Here is a 13496-nt window from a genome sequence, read left to right on the forward strand (position 1 = left end):
CATATAGAGAGAGGGGCAGCAGGTCACACACAAAGGATGGATGGGAGGAAAGGATCTTTCACCTGGAAGCTGAATGCGGAGCAGCAACTGCCTCTTGGAATAGATAAAGCATGTAAATGTGAGCTGCCAATGTGGGGCTGTGGCCAAAGGTTTGGAGTCATTGTTGGCTGGGTAAACAAGGAGATATTGAACAGGACTGGGGAGGTTGTGTTACCCCTGTAATGATACTGGAGTGGTTGTTGCCAAAGAACTTTGTCCCATTCTGGTGTCTACAGTTTAAGAAGGATGTTTTTTGGAAGAGGATTTAGAGAGAAAACAAGTAGCAGTGACAATAATTATATTATTTGTAACAAGTCTTGAAGTGTTGGGCTCAAGAAGATTAGGAGGTGACTTGGTCACCTGATCTTTAAATCACTTGATCTTTAAATGAATGTTTTGGGAATATTGAACTGATAATTGTGGGTTGGAAATGAGTACCAGAGGATATAAGTAAATCCAATGGATCCAGTGGAGACTAAGCAACTTTAGAACAGAATATTTTAGCAGTGTTTCAGCCTTGAGAGTAGTCAGTAATTGAAAAACTTTTCTGAGTAGAGTGGTGGAATATCTGTCACCATAGCTTTCAATTAAGAACTAATTGTTTTTTCCTAACTGCAAGGTCTTTAAAGAGGAATTAATTCAGTGATTACCCATATTGTGTCTAAGAACTTCTGATGTCAGATTATTCTGAGGGATTTTTTTGCTATTACTGGAAAAATGGTTGAAGCCAACACTAAGCAAGCAACACTAATATTAATTTCAAATCTTTTAATTTCTCTCTTTTTAATTTCTATGGGGTCTCCTTGACACCAGTAGGATATTTCTGATCACCACAATAATTCAAGCTGATTGTAGGGTTTCCTTACCATCACTGCAGTTTCATAGTAAGGCTCTGTTTCGTATGGTATTTTTAATCCTGTTTAGATATTGTTACATTTTTCTAGAATGATGTGCTGAGCAACGACTTAACTTCTCCCCTTTGAAACAGTCCAGTGCACTGTCCGAAAACCACCTGAAAAACAAGACTGAAATTTTTTCTCCTTGAAGGTTGTAAGAGCTTTATTGTTGACTTCAATGATGCCAAGAGTTTACCTCCAGAATAGATTTGGGGGAGAAAAAATTAAACAGGACCCTCTAGAAACTGGATCGTTGACAATGCCAGGATGTGAAGCCAACACAGCAGACACATAAAAACAAAGTGGATGAGAAAGCAGAGAATAAGTTGAGGGTGACTTTAGCTTGTCATCCCCTTGCTGGGTGGTCTGCCTCAGTCTCGGGGCAGAACACCAGTCTAGGGGATGCAGGATGCTGGAATGACCTATTCCTGTGACTTTAGCTGAGTTGCAAACATTGACCAAAACCCAATTGAAGATAATTTGTGTTCTGAGACAGGATTTCATTTCATTTGGGCCATCCCCAGCTGGAGACGGTTCCTCAAAACTCAAATTTAAGCCAAGTGCTCCAAATGCCCCAGTCTGCTCCCTCCAAGCCATGTGCACATGTATACATAGGCCCCTGCACAGAGAAAATCGTGCCTGTACATGGTATTTTGTTAGTCTTCATTGCTCTGCTTCCAAATTTAACCAGAAGTAAAAGGGCTGAAATAACATAAGAAAGGTTGGACATATGATATTTCCTGCTGCTCAGCTAAATACAAGAATTGCCAAAAATCTTCCAAGGTAGCTTGTTTCTTTTACATTTTTCTCCCAGTTCTGCAGACTTGAGAAGGCCAATTACTTTCGAGAAGGATTTAGCTTTGGCAACACTTATGGAAAGCGAAGCAGAATTGTGACCTTTTGGAGGTTTGCCCATCGCTGTCCCATCTTGTCCTTTAAGAACTAAAGGCTGAATTTTCACAGCTACAGTCTTCGGTTTAATAGGTGTGAATTTGTTTCTGTGCACTTCTAAGACATCTTGAGTATCTGTGTGAGAATTTGCTTTTAGATGTCTATTTATTTGTGCTCACAGATCAAGTGATCACTGGTATTTGTGGAGCAGAAATACAGGTTCAGGTATTTCCAGGAGGAAAATCATACCAAAACAAATGAAATTGGATTCAAACCGAGCGGAATAATAAAGCTCTAAAATTCTATACTTAGGTTAGTATGTGGTGACTCCAGCCTATCTGGAATGCATACTATAATAGTTATATCATGTTAGAGAGGCAGGGTTTTTTTCAGTAGGACGTTTCCTAGAAAGCAGAAATATCTCTGTGGTTTGTGTATGGGTTTGGAACTTGTGTGCAAGTATGGAGCAGGGAATTTGAGGCATGAAATAGTCAGGATTAGCAAAGGCCCGGATCCCTTTCATAAGCGACAGCAGAAAACAGGCAGGATCAGCTCCCTTCTCCCCACTGCTATTGCAGCCTCCTCTGTGGGTTGTTTTGGAGTCAGTTCTTTGAAGGTTGATAAATGCCTCAGTTGTTTCTATTAGTACAGGAAAGATGCAGTCATATGGGAAAGCCAGATGCAATAAGAGATTTGAGTCTGGATAAGATCTAAGATATTTTTACAATAAGATATTTAATTTTCACAAGGCAAAGTCCTTGCAGGGTATAAATCAGCATAAATGCACTGGAACTACTCCGTTTTGCACTCACAAAGTGTCTGCCCAAGAATGTTCTCAAAATCCAATTAAATAACTAGAACTGTTTCATGTGGAAATGCCCCTCAATTACAAAGACAAGTCTAAGCTATCATGATGTGATTTTTACAGTCTCCTCGCAGGGTGCCCTAGTTTGCATTCATGGAATTTTTTGTTTTTGTTTTGTTTCTGTAATAATGTGGATGTTGGCCATCTGTCTGATCCTGGAAAGGTTGTAAGGTTGTCCCTGCTCCCCAGGTTCTCTTCCCACTCCCTCATTGATCATAATGTTTGATTTAGGTGCCACTAGATTTCCTCCTTTGTTCTCCAGCCCTAACCTCCCCCCTGCAAACACACATGCATTGTGCAATGGTGTAAAAGCTCTCCTGGCTGCAGCTGGGAGTAGTAACTGCTCAGCTGGTTCCAGCACTGCCCTAAAGCTGCTGTAAAGGTCAGAGACAAGGGAATTCTAAAAGGCAAAACAAGCTGTGTTGTTGTCCCCCCTTTAATCCTGGCTGTGTGTTTTGATCAGCACCACAAGCCACCTCGTGTGCAAGGCTCCACTTCTCCCAGCCCTGTGTTTGTGGCCGTCCAGGGCAGTGTGTCGGGCGCTTTTCCAGCCCTGCTCCGGGCTCGGGCGCTGCCACAGCTGATTGACTTGCACTGCTTGTCAGACACAAAGCACATTTTGAAAGGAAATGCCATATTGAACTCCCCATGAGCTGATGGGTATTGTGCACGGTCATCTGATGGCACAGATGTGCCCCTAATAATCCTTCCAGGAGGATATTTCCTCCTGGGATGCTCTGGCCATCTGATCTGCTCTGAGGTATGCTGACCTATCTTGACCCAGTTTATGATCAATTCTCTCTGCTCTTTTCTGAAAGGAGCCCAGAAATATCTCTTTATCATTTAGATTGCCTGGAAGTTATGGTATTACATGTCTATTCTTTCCACAGAAGATACTCTGTGGTTGCTCTCAAGCATTAACTCTTACAAAGGGGAAGAAAGCCACTCAGTGTGAGCAAGAGTAAATTTCTCTGTAGAGCTTTGATAGCTAATCACTGTTTGGCAAACAGCACAGGGAGGAAGAGGAGATGTGGAAGCAGAGGTGACTTGTGTTCCACCAAACATTCCTAGGTACCTTCATCTGTGTGAGTCCAGTGACTCTTCTGCTGCTGTGCCTTTATCTTCATGTCCTTTTTCTCAGGTTTGTGTGTGCTATGCATGTGTCTGAAAGATGAATGGTTTCCATGTGTTCCTCCTGATGTGTGTCCATGTGTTTTGTAACACCTGCTTTTCAAATGGGAATGGTGCTAATGCTGGATTTCTCTGGAGGTGAATCAGCTGCCTCAGGTACAATGGGAGGGTTAATTTGTAATCTGGTTCTGCTGGGCAGTTAGCAGAGATAAGACTGGGAGTTCAGAGGTGTGTGATGATCCCTTTCAGCCAAACCAACAAACTTACTCAGTGCTTTCCATTCCTGATATTTGAAGGTTATCTGGGTTTTCATAAACACTAAACTCAGCTTTTTAATAAGGCAACACCAGAGTGTCTAAATTGGCAGCCAAAATCCTGAATTCTTCTCTGAATCAAGCTGTATGCAAAGTCTCCCATATTTGTGACTAAAGCAGTGATTCCCTGATGGAACATCAGAGTTAACTTTAAGCAGGATCCAAGAGAAGCCTGTCTCTACTATTTTCACTGCTCCTATGCCTGTGTGTGTTAAAATCATCTCTGATAACATGGACATATACTGGTTTTCCAAGCTTCATCCAAAAATATTCAGTTATTGCTCAGAACAAGGCAGGAGAAATAAATAGTTTTGCAGGTATTACAATATCCTTACCCTTATCTAGAATGCTTCCATGATCCCAGAATTCCTAGTGGGGACTGAAGTTTGACCCTTGTGAAGGATGTGCATTTTTCTGTCCATCTAAAAGGCCACCTAAAGCTGGTTATTAGATCATAAACAGTTTATTCACAAAGCACCAGTCTCCACTGGTCCTGCAGCTTTATTGTGAAATGCTTAAGGAGATCTAGATAAGGAGCAAACCTTCCCACTAACCCTTGTTTACGTTGAGCCTGTAGATGAAGGAGCCCTGGGAAAAGCCATACCCAGCCCTGAGCTGGGTCTTTTATAGCAAGGACTGCAAGGCTCAGCTCCTTCTCTGCCCTGTGCTGTGTGTTCACTTACACCTCAAAACCCTCACAATCTGTAATTTCTCACTAAGCCCAGCCTACCAGATGTATTTGCAGTAAGCTCTTCTATACTGTTAGTGGTGTATTCCCACAATAGGCTCACTGGAGTGTCACTAATATGATTGTCCATGCCAGTGGCTGCTCTCTTGCAGCCCACATGATTTTGTTATCAACAGGGAAGGATTTATGTAATGTTCATAACTAACCAGCCACTATAAATTCATGTCTTGCTGCTGTAGTTGTTCTCACCTCCCTCTTTTCAGACTTCAAGGTATCTCATTGAGCAAATGAGTGACTGAGAATTTGAGAAACAGTACACAATGTATGATTAATTTGATGCTAAATTACACTGATATAAAGATTTTGATTTTAAAGAGCCTTGGGCTAAATTCTCTATCTTAATTAGGCATGGCTGTATTACACTCTGTATTTCTACATGATGAAGTTCTTGTCTTTCGCAGCAGAACGAAAAGAACTCCATCCTTCTCTCAGGTCTGAATCCTCTGGCATGGCTTGTAAAGGATAAAGCCTGGTGTGAATTCAGCTAGATTGATAGCAGCAGCAAACATCCCCTTTTTGCTCTTTAAGTAGTATGTTGCCACCTGAGCAAGCCTTAGGTGGTTTTCTTGAACCACTCCTTGTCTCAGGGGGTGACCTCAGGAGGCCTCTTAGCTGTGTTGGAAATGGTATAGACAGAGATGTTGCCTTAAGTACTCTGGACTTTGAATTATTTAACTGTTGTGGAAGGAAGTGGGGCTGGGGGAAGCACAGCAAAGGAAAGGAGAGATTATTTCTCCCCTTTGTAAAACTATATTGGTTTCAACGTCACACCATGAAATATCCAGTGCAGAACTCAAGAACTGCTCCAGTGGATCTTCACTGACTTATCCAATTGCATGGAACATGGGGATACTTAACCCAAATCTGTCGGTTTTAATTATTTTCCTCTGGACAGATAAAAGCTTTCTATAGGTTCCTGTAGAATATTTGCTCTTTCAAGCGTTCTTCTGCGCTTTGATACTGAACGATTAAAGCATGCTAAAGAAAAAAACAGCCCCAACCTTTAGCTCCCTGTTCTTGGGCCCCCTGACTGCAGCTTTGATTGTTGACCTAAATTCCCCTTTCATAACTGAGTCCTGTCACCTCTGGTTGGAGTCTCCCAGCAAAACAGGCACGGCCAACTTTCAGAAGTGCAGGGCGCTGTTTTCTGTTCTGCCTTGCGTGGCTCTGACGGCTCCACAGCACCTGATGTGTTCAAAGTCACACTGAGCTCCCTCTTCCCCTTCCCCCCACCTCTCCCTCCTGGAAATGAAACCATAACAAGGGTTTGGGTTTTTTTTACTTTTTCTTTTGCCTTTCCTCCTCTCCCTCTCCCCCCACTTCCCATTGCTCAGGAAAGAGAGGAAGTTTTTCCTGCATGAAGAATGAAATTCTTAGTTTATTCTATGGCTGGTTTGGTTGCTGCAAAGATTGCTGTTATCCAGACACAAGAAATGGCACTGAAGTGAGAGAAGGAGGCCCTGGAGGATGTTATTTATAGCATTACAGTGGGTTACAACAGCTTGTATGGGCTACTCCAGCCTCTCTTCTGTCAAACTCTGCCCACAGAGGGCTGCTTCTGGCTCCAGCAGCCTCCAGCTGTGAGTTCCTGTTCCTCTGCTCCCATCCCAATTGCATCAATGTCTCCTGTCCTCACCCTGGGTTGTCTCCCACAAGTTCAGCAGCTGATGTTCTGTGCTGTGCTCATGCTGCCAAGCCCTGCCCAGTGCACAGAGCCCATGTAAAGATGTGGCTCTATTTAAATCCTCAGAAAAGTCCTGAAAACAAAGGGGGTCATAAATGCTGGAGTTGGTTAGGGGCTCCTGGAAGAGGTCAGATGGACAATGATGGTGGAGCTATTGTGGGTCAGTAGCCAAAGAACTGAGATTTTGCTTGTAAAAGGAAAAAGGGAGATTGTCTTTCTTATTTTCCATGTTTGGCTTTTGGCTTTGAGCTGCTGCAGTTGAATTATACAGCTTTCCTCACTCTTTTGATGCCTAGGAATTTACTTTTCCTATAAGGGACAAACATCATAGGACTGGAAGAAGCCTTGTGGGCCATTGAAGTCTGTCTCTGGCCAAGTATAAAGGAATGTGGCATCTTCCTCTGTTTGTGCACTTCTCCAAAGTCCTCCAAGAAGTGACTCACTCCTTTGTGGGGAAGGGAGGCTTCCAGAGCCTCTTGCTGGAAAGCTGAACTAGCACCTCTTCTTTTTGTCTTTTTTTTTCTTTTTAATTAAATACAAAATTCCATTTCAGTCCCTTGGGCTTCAGGAACAAGAGCTTTAGAAGGAAAAAATCATTCAGACTAAGGAGTAAGAAGGGCTGTCAGTGTTCTCCTCAGCTGGAGCTCCATCCCTTTCTAGCAACTCAGGGCAAGCAGAAGTGAAGAAAACTGTTTGCTGCTGTATGAAACTAGTACATATTTTTTTAATCTAATTTCTGTGGGGAAACAAACATCAGTTTTATTTCACACCATTTCTTGGCTCAGAAACTTCAGGCACATTCGCCAAATTGTGGTTTTTCAGTCATTGGCTGTGTCTCATTTACCATGAGGCCTCTTTGGTTGGTAAAGAGATATTAAGTAGCTAAAAATGTCCTTTACTGCATTATTGTAAAGAATTCTCAGTGTAAATGAGAATTTAAACTTTGTATGTTTTTCATGTAAATGTTGGTTGTGGTCACAGCTGACTTGAAATTTGGAGTGTCGACCATTATGTGGGGTGATTTTGCTCAAAACCAGCCTTGTTTGGGGCAAAAGAGGCCTCTTCTTGTTTAAAATGTTCTTAATTATGTCTGAGAAATAACTCACGGCTATGGAACCTTTTACTAAATTGAAATAAATTGTGAAAACATCAAATTATTCAGTTTTCAGAAGTTCTGGCAATTATTTCACATGTCCCTCTTCCAATGGCTTTGCCCTTATTAGTTGTCATAGAAGAAGTAATAAATTCTTTTATTATGACATCCAGTGTCCCAGCTGAAATTAGTTTCATTGTGCTGGGGACAAAACGGAAAAGTGACACTCCCTTAGCCGGAGGATCCTCAGTCCAAAGCCAAAAGTAAAGTGAAGGATTGGGAAAATAGGTGAAGCATTCAAGAAAAGAGGGTCATAAAGAAGTGGTACAACTTGCAAGGCAGTTGGGTTTCTAACCCCAGCACAAGGGAGTGTGGGTTTCTTGTCCCTGTTTTAAATTTTTTTCCTTTCTCTTAAGAATAAAACAAACTTTTGCTGCTGAAAGGCTTGTGCTCAATCCACCTTTTCATCAAGAGTTGGATGTCTGCAATAGTAAAAGTTTGAGAAAATAATACTGTACGTGGCATAAGGATTCAGTAATGACCTTTGCCCTAAAGCAGAAAATGCAAGGAGCTGGAATAGTAGAGTGTTTTAGTTCATCAGCTTTCATACTGGTGTGTTCAGTGATGTCCCTATTGTCACTGGATTTTTTTCGTTTCCTGTCCTTCTTTGGCTCCCTGTAAATCTTGAATTGATGGCAGCTGTTTGAGCCCAACTCAAGGCACGTTGCATCACATCAGGGTTTAAAGGCTCAAAGGCAAGGGAGGATTGCTACTATTCTGTAGTATTCCTCCAGCAGCTCCTCATGTTCAGCTGAGGTCAATCACCAGCATCAGGCAGCACTTCAGAGAGAGGAAGATGTTCTTTAAATGCTGCCTGGGAAACTGGACTTCCATCCTACAATAATTTATCAGTTCTTTGGTGGAATATTTCTAGCCCCGGCCAGTGTAAAGAGCAAAAACTCTTGACCCTTAAAGACTGTATGGTGGACTTTCCTGGAACTGGAGACCTGTTCCAGGACTTCCAGCTGTCCATCCAACCGTGGGGATCTTGGATGCCTGAAGAAACAGGTGGGGCAGCTTATGTGTGTGCAACTGCTTTGTGATCCACAGACCTGGAGGATTTGGTCACTAAAGATGGTAAATGAGGCTGGAGATTGTGGGGATTGTGGCAGGGATGAGTTTTTCTTCTGTGCCTCAGTCAAAACAGCCCAGGGAGTCCCTGGGGTTCCCCTGGCCATGTTGAAGACATGCAGATTCTCAGAGGGATTTGTTGGGACAAGCCCATTTCTGCATCACTTTTTCTTCTCTCACCATGCTGGCATTTCCTGGCAGGCAAAAACTCTCTTACAAAATGCCTGATCAGCTCTAATGGTCTTATTACAATAAGCTGAGATTTTTATGACTTATTTGGGAGAGGGACTTGTCTTGCCAGCTGTCTTGTTATTCATTGCAGTGTTATCCACCCACTATCACTGGACAATACCTTCATTTGAGATGCATAAAAATACAGACTTTTATGGGCTCTCATCCATCTGAAAATTAATGCTATGTAAAAGCATTTATTTCCTAAAGAAAAACTTTAAAATGCTTCAAAAACAGATTTGAAGGCTATTGGTAGCTTTGGCTCTTGTATCACAAGTTCCTCGGGTAAATACCCATCCCAGCAAATGTAATTTTTTTTTTAGCACATTTGTTTTTTTCTTGCCTGGTTCTCCTTCTCTCCTTTCTCATGATCAGAAGTAGCAGTATAAACCAGAAGCTGGTCTTGAAAAGGTTTTGAACTGAGTGCACCCTACAGATGAATAAACACATTACCTTCCGAACTCTGGGAGCTCTCTTCCAAAGGAAACAGGAAAAGGGGGAGCTCAGAATCCCTAGCAAAATACCAGTGTGCAGAAAAAAAGCCCATTTAAATGTTTTTAACTTTCCCATCAGAAGAATTTTTTTTACAGGGGGAGGAGGTGGAGAGGGGCAGGGTGTGAGGAGAAGGGGGGAAGGTGGGTGCTGGGAGAGGGGAGGAAAAATACAGTGAATGCTCCTGTAACCTTTGCTCTGTTGATACTAGACAAGACTGCACTGTTAATGAGTGATTGTTAACAGATGGCTCTTGAGCAACTTAGTCAGAAGCAGAAGATGTTATTTGGTTGTAGTGAGGGGAGGGTGAGGGTGCAGGGGTGAGGTAAGGGGATATTTAGTCTTTTCACGAGGACTGAACTGTCAGAGATTTATTATTTTCCTTTAGGCTTTTGGAAGTGGAGGCTCTGGGGAAGGATTGTTTTCTATGTGCTGATAGTAGAAAGGCCATTTGGTGCTGAAAGCTCCAATGATTTTGTTTTTGGTGAGGGGTGTCCCTGCAGCCCTTGGCCTTTGAGGACTGAAGGATGGAAATGTCTGTTTTTAACTCACTGAGCCTTGTGTCCCAAACTGGGGAGGAGTGGGCTCTGTCCACTGCCTGGAGCTGTCTGAGGGCTGGGTGAGAGAGCTCTAAGTATGGATCTACACTTTGGGAGAGAAATCTTTCCATGGTACATTGAGTTGGTAGGAAGTGTGCCTGTGAGGGGCGGGAACCTTTCTGAATGTCCATCTTTCTGGGGATGCTCATCTGAGTGTATTTCTTGCCCTTCCCCAGTGTGGTGTATACCAGTGTATGCCATGTGCCTACTGGGTTTTGTTGGGTATGAATTTGAAGGCAGCCTGAACACATCCCATTCACTCTCTGCAGGATTTGTGTGCTTGAACTTAACAAGGTGACTGCAGCTGCTCAGTTTTTCTCAAAGTGTGCAGAATTTAGATTTTATATTTATTTCCCTTCTGGACCTTATTAGACACATGGTTCAGGGGTATGAGGGATGAATGACATCAACAGGGATTGGTTCTCAAGACTGTTTTTGTTTTCAACCACTGATGAATGGCTTGAGGGAAGGGAAGAACCAAATGCACAGTCCAACGTTTTACTGATAGGAATTTGCAGGAAAGTTTTGGACTTTGGTCAAGAAAAGGGAATCCCATTTGTACACACCACTGGCAAATCTTTACCTTTAATAGGAAGTCTTGACATGACCTCCCACAATGGTGCACTAGATGATTTAAAGCCTTCCTTGTGCACTAACTATCTAACAGATGTAGGTGAGTGTGTGTATATACATTTAGAGAGATATATTTACACAATTTAAAGACTAACACCTTCATTCTGTCATCCTTATTTATTCATATTTCTCTTTTGGGGGCACATAGGACTGTATGACAAATGTTCTTACACCTCCCGTGACCGAGGCTGGGTCCTGGGGATTAACACCGTCAGTGACCAGGGGAACAGAGACCCCCGCTATTTCTTCTCGCTGAAGACGGACCGTGCTCGCAAAGTCACCACCATTGCAGCACACCGCAGCTACCTCCCCAACCAGTGGGTGCACCTGGCTGCCACCTACGATGGGCGCCTGATGAGACTCTACGTGAACGGTGCCCAGGTGGCCACAAGTGGAGAGCAAGTGGGCAGCATCTTCAGTCTGCTGACCTTGAAGTGCAAGGTGCTCATGCTGGGAGGAAATGCCCTGAACCAGAACTATCGGGGTTACGTGGAGCACTTCAGCCTCTGGAGGACAGCCCGGTCTCAAAAGGAGATCTTGTTGGACATGGAGCAGACGATTCACAGGCAAGACACGCCCCTACCTCAGCTCGTTCTTCAAGACAGTTTACTGAATGTGAAAAGCAGCTGGTCTCCCATGAAGGATGGCAGCAGCCCTCAGACCAAGTTCAGCTACCACCACGGCTATCTGCTGGACACCAGCCTGGACCCTCCTCTCTGCGGGCAGACAGTGTGTGACAACACGGATGTCATCGCCAGCTACAACAAACTGCCCAGGTTCCGCCGCAACAAAACCGTGCGCTACCGCGTGGTGAATCTGTACGACGACAAACATCAGAACCCCACCGTCAGCCAGCAGCAGATCGAGTTCCAGCACCAGCACCTGAACGAGGCTTTCAGCCGCTACAACATCACCTGGGAACTGGAGGTGCTGGAGGTGAAGAATTCTTCCCTTCGCCACCGGCTCATCCTGGCCAACTGCGACATCAGCAAGATTGGGGATGAGAACTGTGACCCCGAGTGCAACCACACCCTGACGGGGTACGACGGCGGGGACTGCCGGCACGTCCGCCACACGCTCTTCAACAAGAAGAAGCAGAATGGGGTGTGTGACATGGATTGTAATTACGAGAGGTACAACTTCGATGGGGGAGAGTGCTGCAACCCAGAGATAACAGAAGTCACCAAGACCTGCTTTGACCCATATTCTCCTTACAGGTAGGCAATTTCTTTTTATGACCATATTGATGAATATCTGTCTAGGTATTGATCATCCTGCTGGCTGTTGAAGCCTTTCGTTGTTGCTATTATGGGCTTTGGAGTTTAATGAATTTATTTTTTTTCTCAGTATTTGGCTCACATTGCAGTTCTCCAAATGCAATCTCAGTAATGGTCTCAGCAGTCTTACCCCTGAATTGATATTCCCAGCCAGGCTAAGGAAAATCTGTTCTAAAGACTGAAGCAGCCAATTTTGAGAGACCCATTAGTGGTTGGCTATGAGCAGCATATTGTAACAGTGCACAGTTTATTTTAACTCCAGGCTCTGAAGAGTGGGGATTGGATGTCACAGAAAGCTCATGTGTATTTGGAGAGGGAAAAGGCCCTCAGGCATGAAACAGAACATGAATACTCTTAGGTAGACTTTAATTCTGTAGCACTTTGAGAATAGCTAGGTAACTCCATACTCCTACTGCTGTGTACAGCTCTCTGTGGGCACTACTGTGGAGGGGCAGCTGAGTCTGGGGGCTGTGAGGAGGGAGGTGGGTACCAGATTCCTGTTGCATGTTCTGGGTGGGTAATGAAACTCCTCTGTTCCCCTTTCTAAACAAAAATGAGAACAGGAGTAATGCCACTTCATTGCAGGGCAGCTTCTGTAGGTGGATGTGAGCTCATAAAATCCTCAGCTCCTCAGCTCAGGCTTCCTTGGGCTGCAGTTTGAGGAGTGGCATGGTCAAATAACTTGCATCAGGTGGGTACCATGTACCTACAATTACTCCAAATTCAGATAAGTTAGTACGTTTAAGTAATAAGGTGTTTCTTGTGAATGAGTTAGAAGTATAAGCACAGAAAATATGAAAATTAAAGCTGAAATTCTGTTATCTGCATTCCATGTTACAGCTTTTTTAGGGTAGTTCATGGAGCCATAGAGGGGAAACTTCTAAATGGTCAGAATTCCCAACACTAAAGTTCAGGTAAAGAAGGAAAGTACAAGCTCTTCACGAGTCCCTTCCATTGCAGCAATTCAGGCTATATTTATAGCTTCCTTAATAGAGAGAAATTTTTAAACAACATTATCAGCTCTACTGGAGCTTTAAATACACATAATTAAGTTGGAAAGAAAAGCCAATTTTTTTTTTTTTTTTACTCCAGCAAGGTTGTTGTTTAAAAAAATCTTTCTAGCTCAGTTTGACTTCAGTCACTTACCAGTGAACAAAGCTCAAATGAGGAAATTCTTTAAATATTAATGCTTGAAAACATTGAAAGGAAAAATACCAGTTTTTAATACTGTTCAAATTGAGAACTCCACTAAGCAAATATCATCAAAAGCATAATGCAAATTGGATTGTTTTAACACTGTAGTTCTGAGAACTCAAGGTGTTAGCTATAGCAACTAACACAATTTTTAGGAAAAAAATACATTCTTTTTAATCTGATAGTACCCTTTTATCACTTGTTCTGTGACCAGCATAATACAATTTGGAGACAACCACCGGACTGAGCTTGTCTGGAGGACTTAGATCTCATGGCCC

General features: G+C 43.1%; 1 protein-coding gene across 2 annotated transcripts in view; it reads left to right on the forward strand.

Annotated features, from left to right (window-relative positions):
* PAPPA (pappalysin 1) overlaps positions 1 to 13496 on the forward strand; it is a 175030-nt gene that overhangs the window by 16042 nt on the left and 145492 nt on the right. For both annotated transcript variants that reach the window (XM_039720237.1, XM_039720239.1), the window contains exon 2: positions 10896 to 11964. In XM_039720237.1, the coding sequence (XP_039576171.1) occupies positions 10896 to 11964 (1069 nt within the window). The remainder of the gene's footprint in view (positions 1 to 10895; positions 11965 to 13496) is intronic.

Source organism: Passer montanus, unplaced genomic scaffold (genome assembly GCF_014805655.1).
Source record: "Passer montanus isolate IOZ18808 unplaced genomic scaffold, ASM1480565v1 scaffold43, whole genome shotgun sequence".
Lineage (NCBI taxonomy): Eukaryota > Metazoa > Chordata > Aves > Passeriformes > Passeridae > Passer > Passer montanus.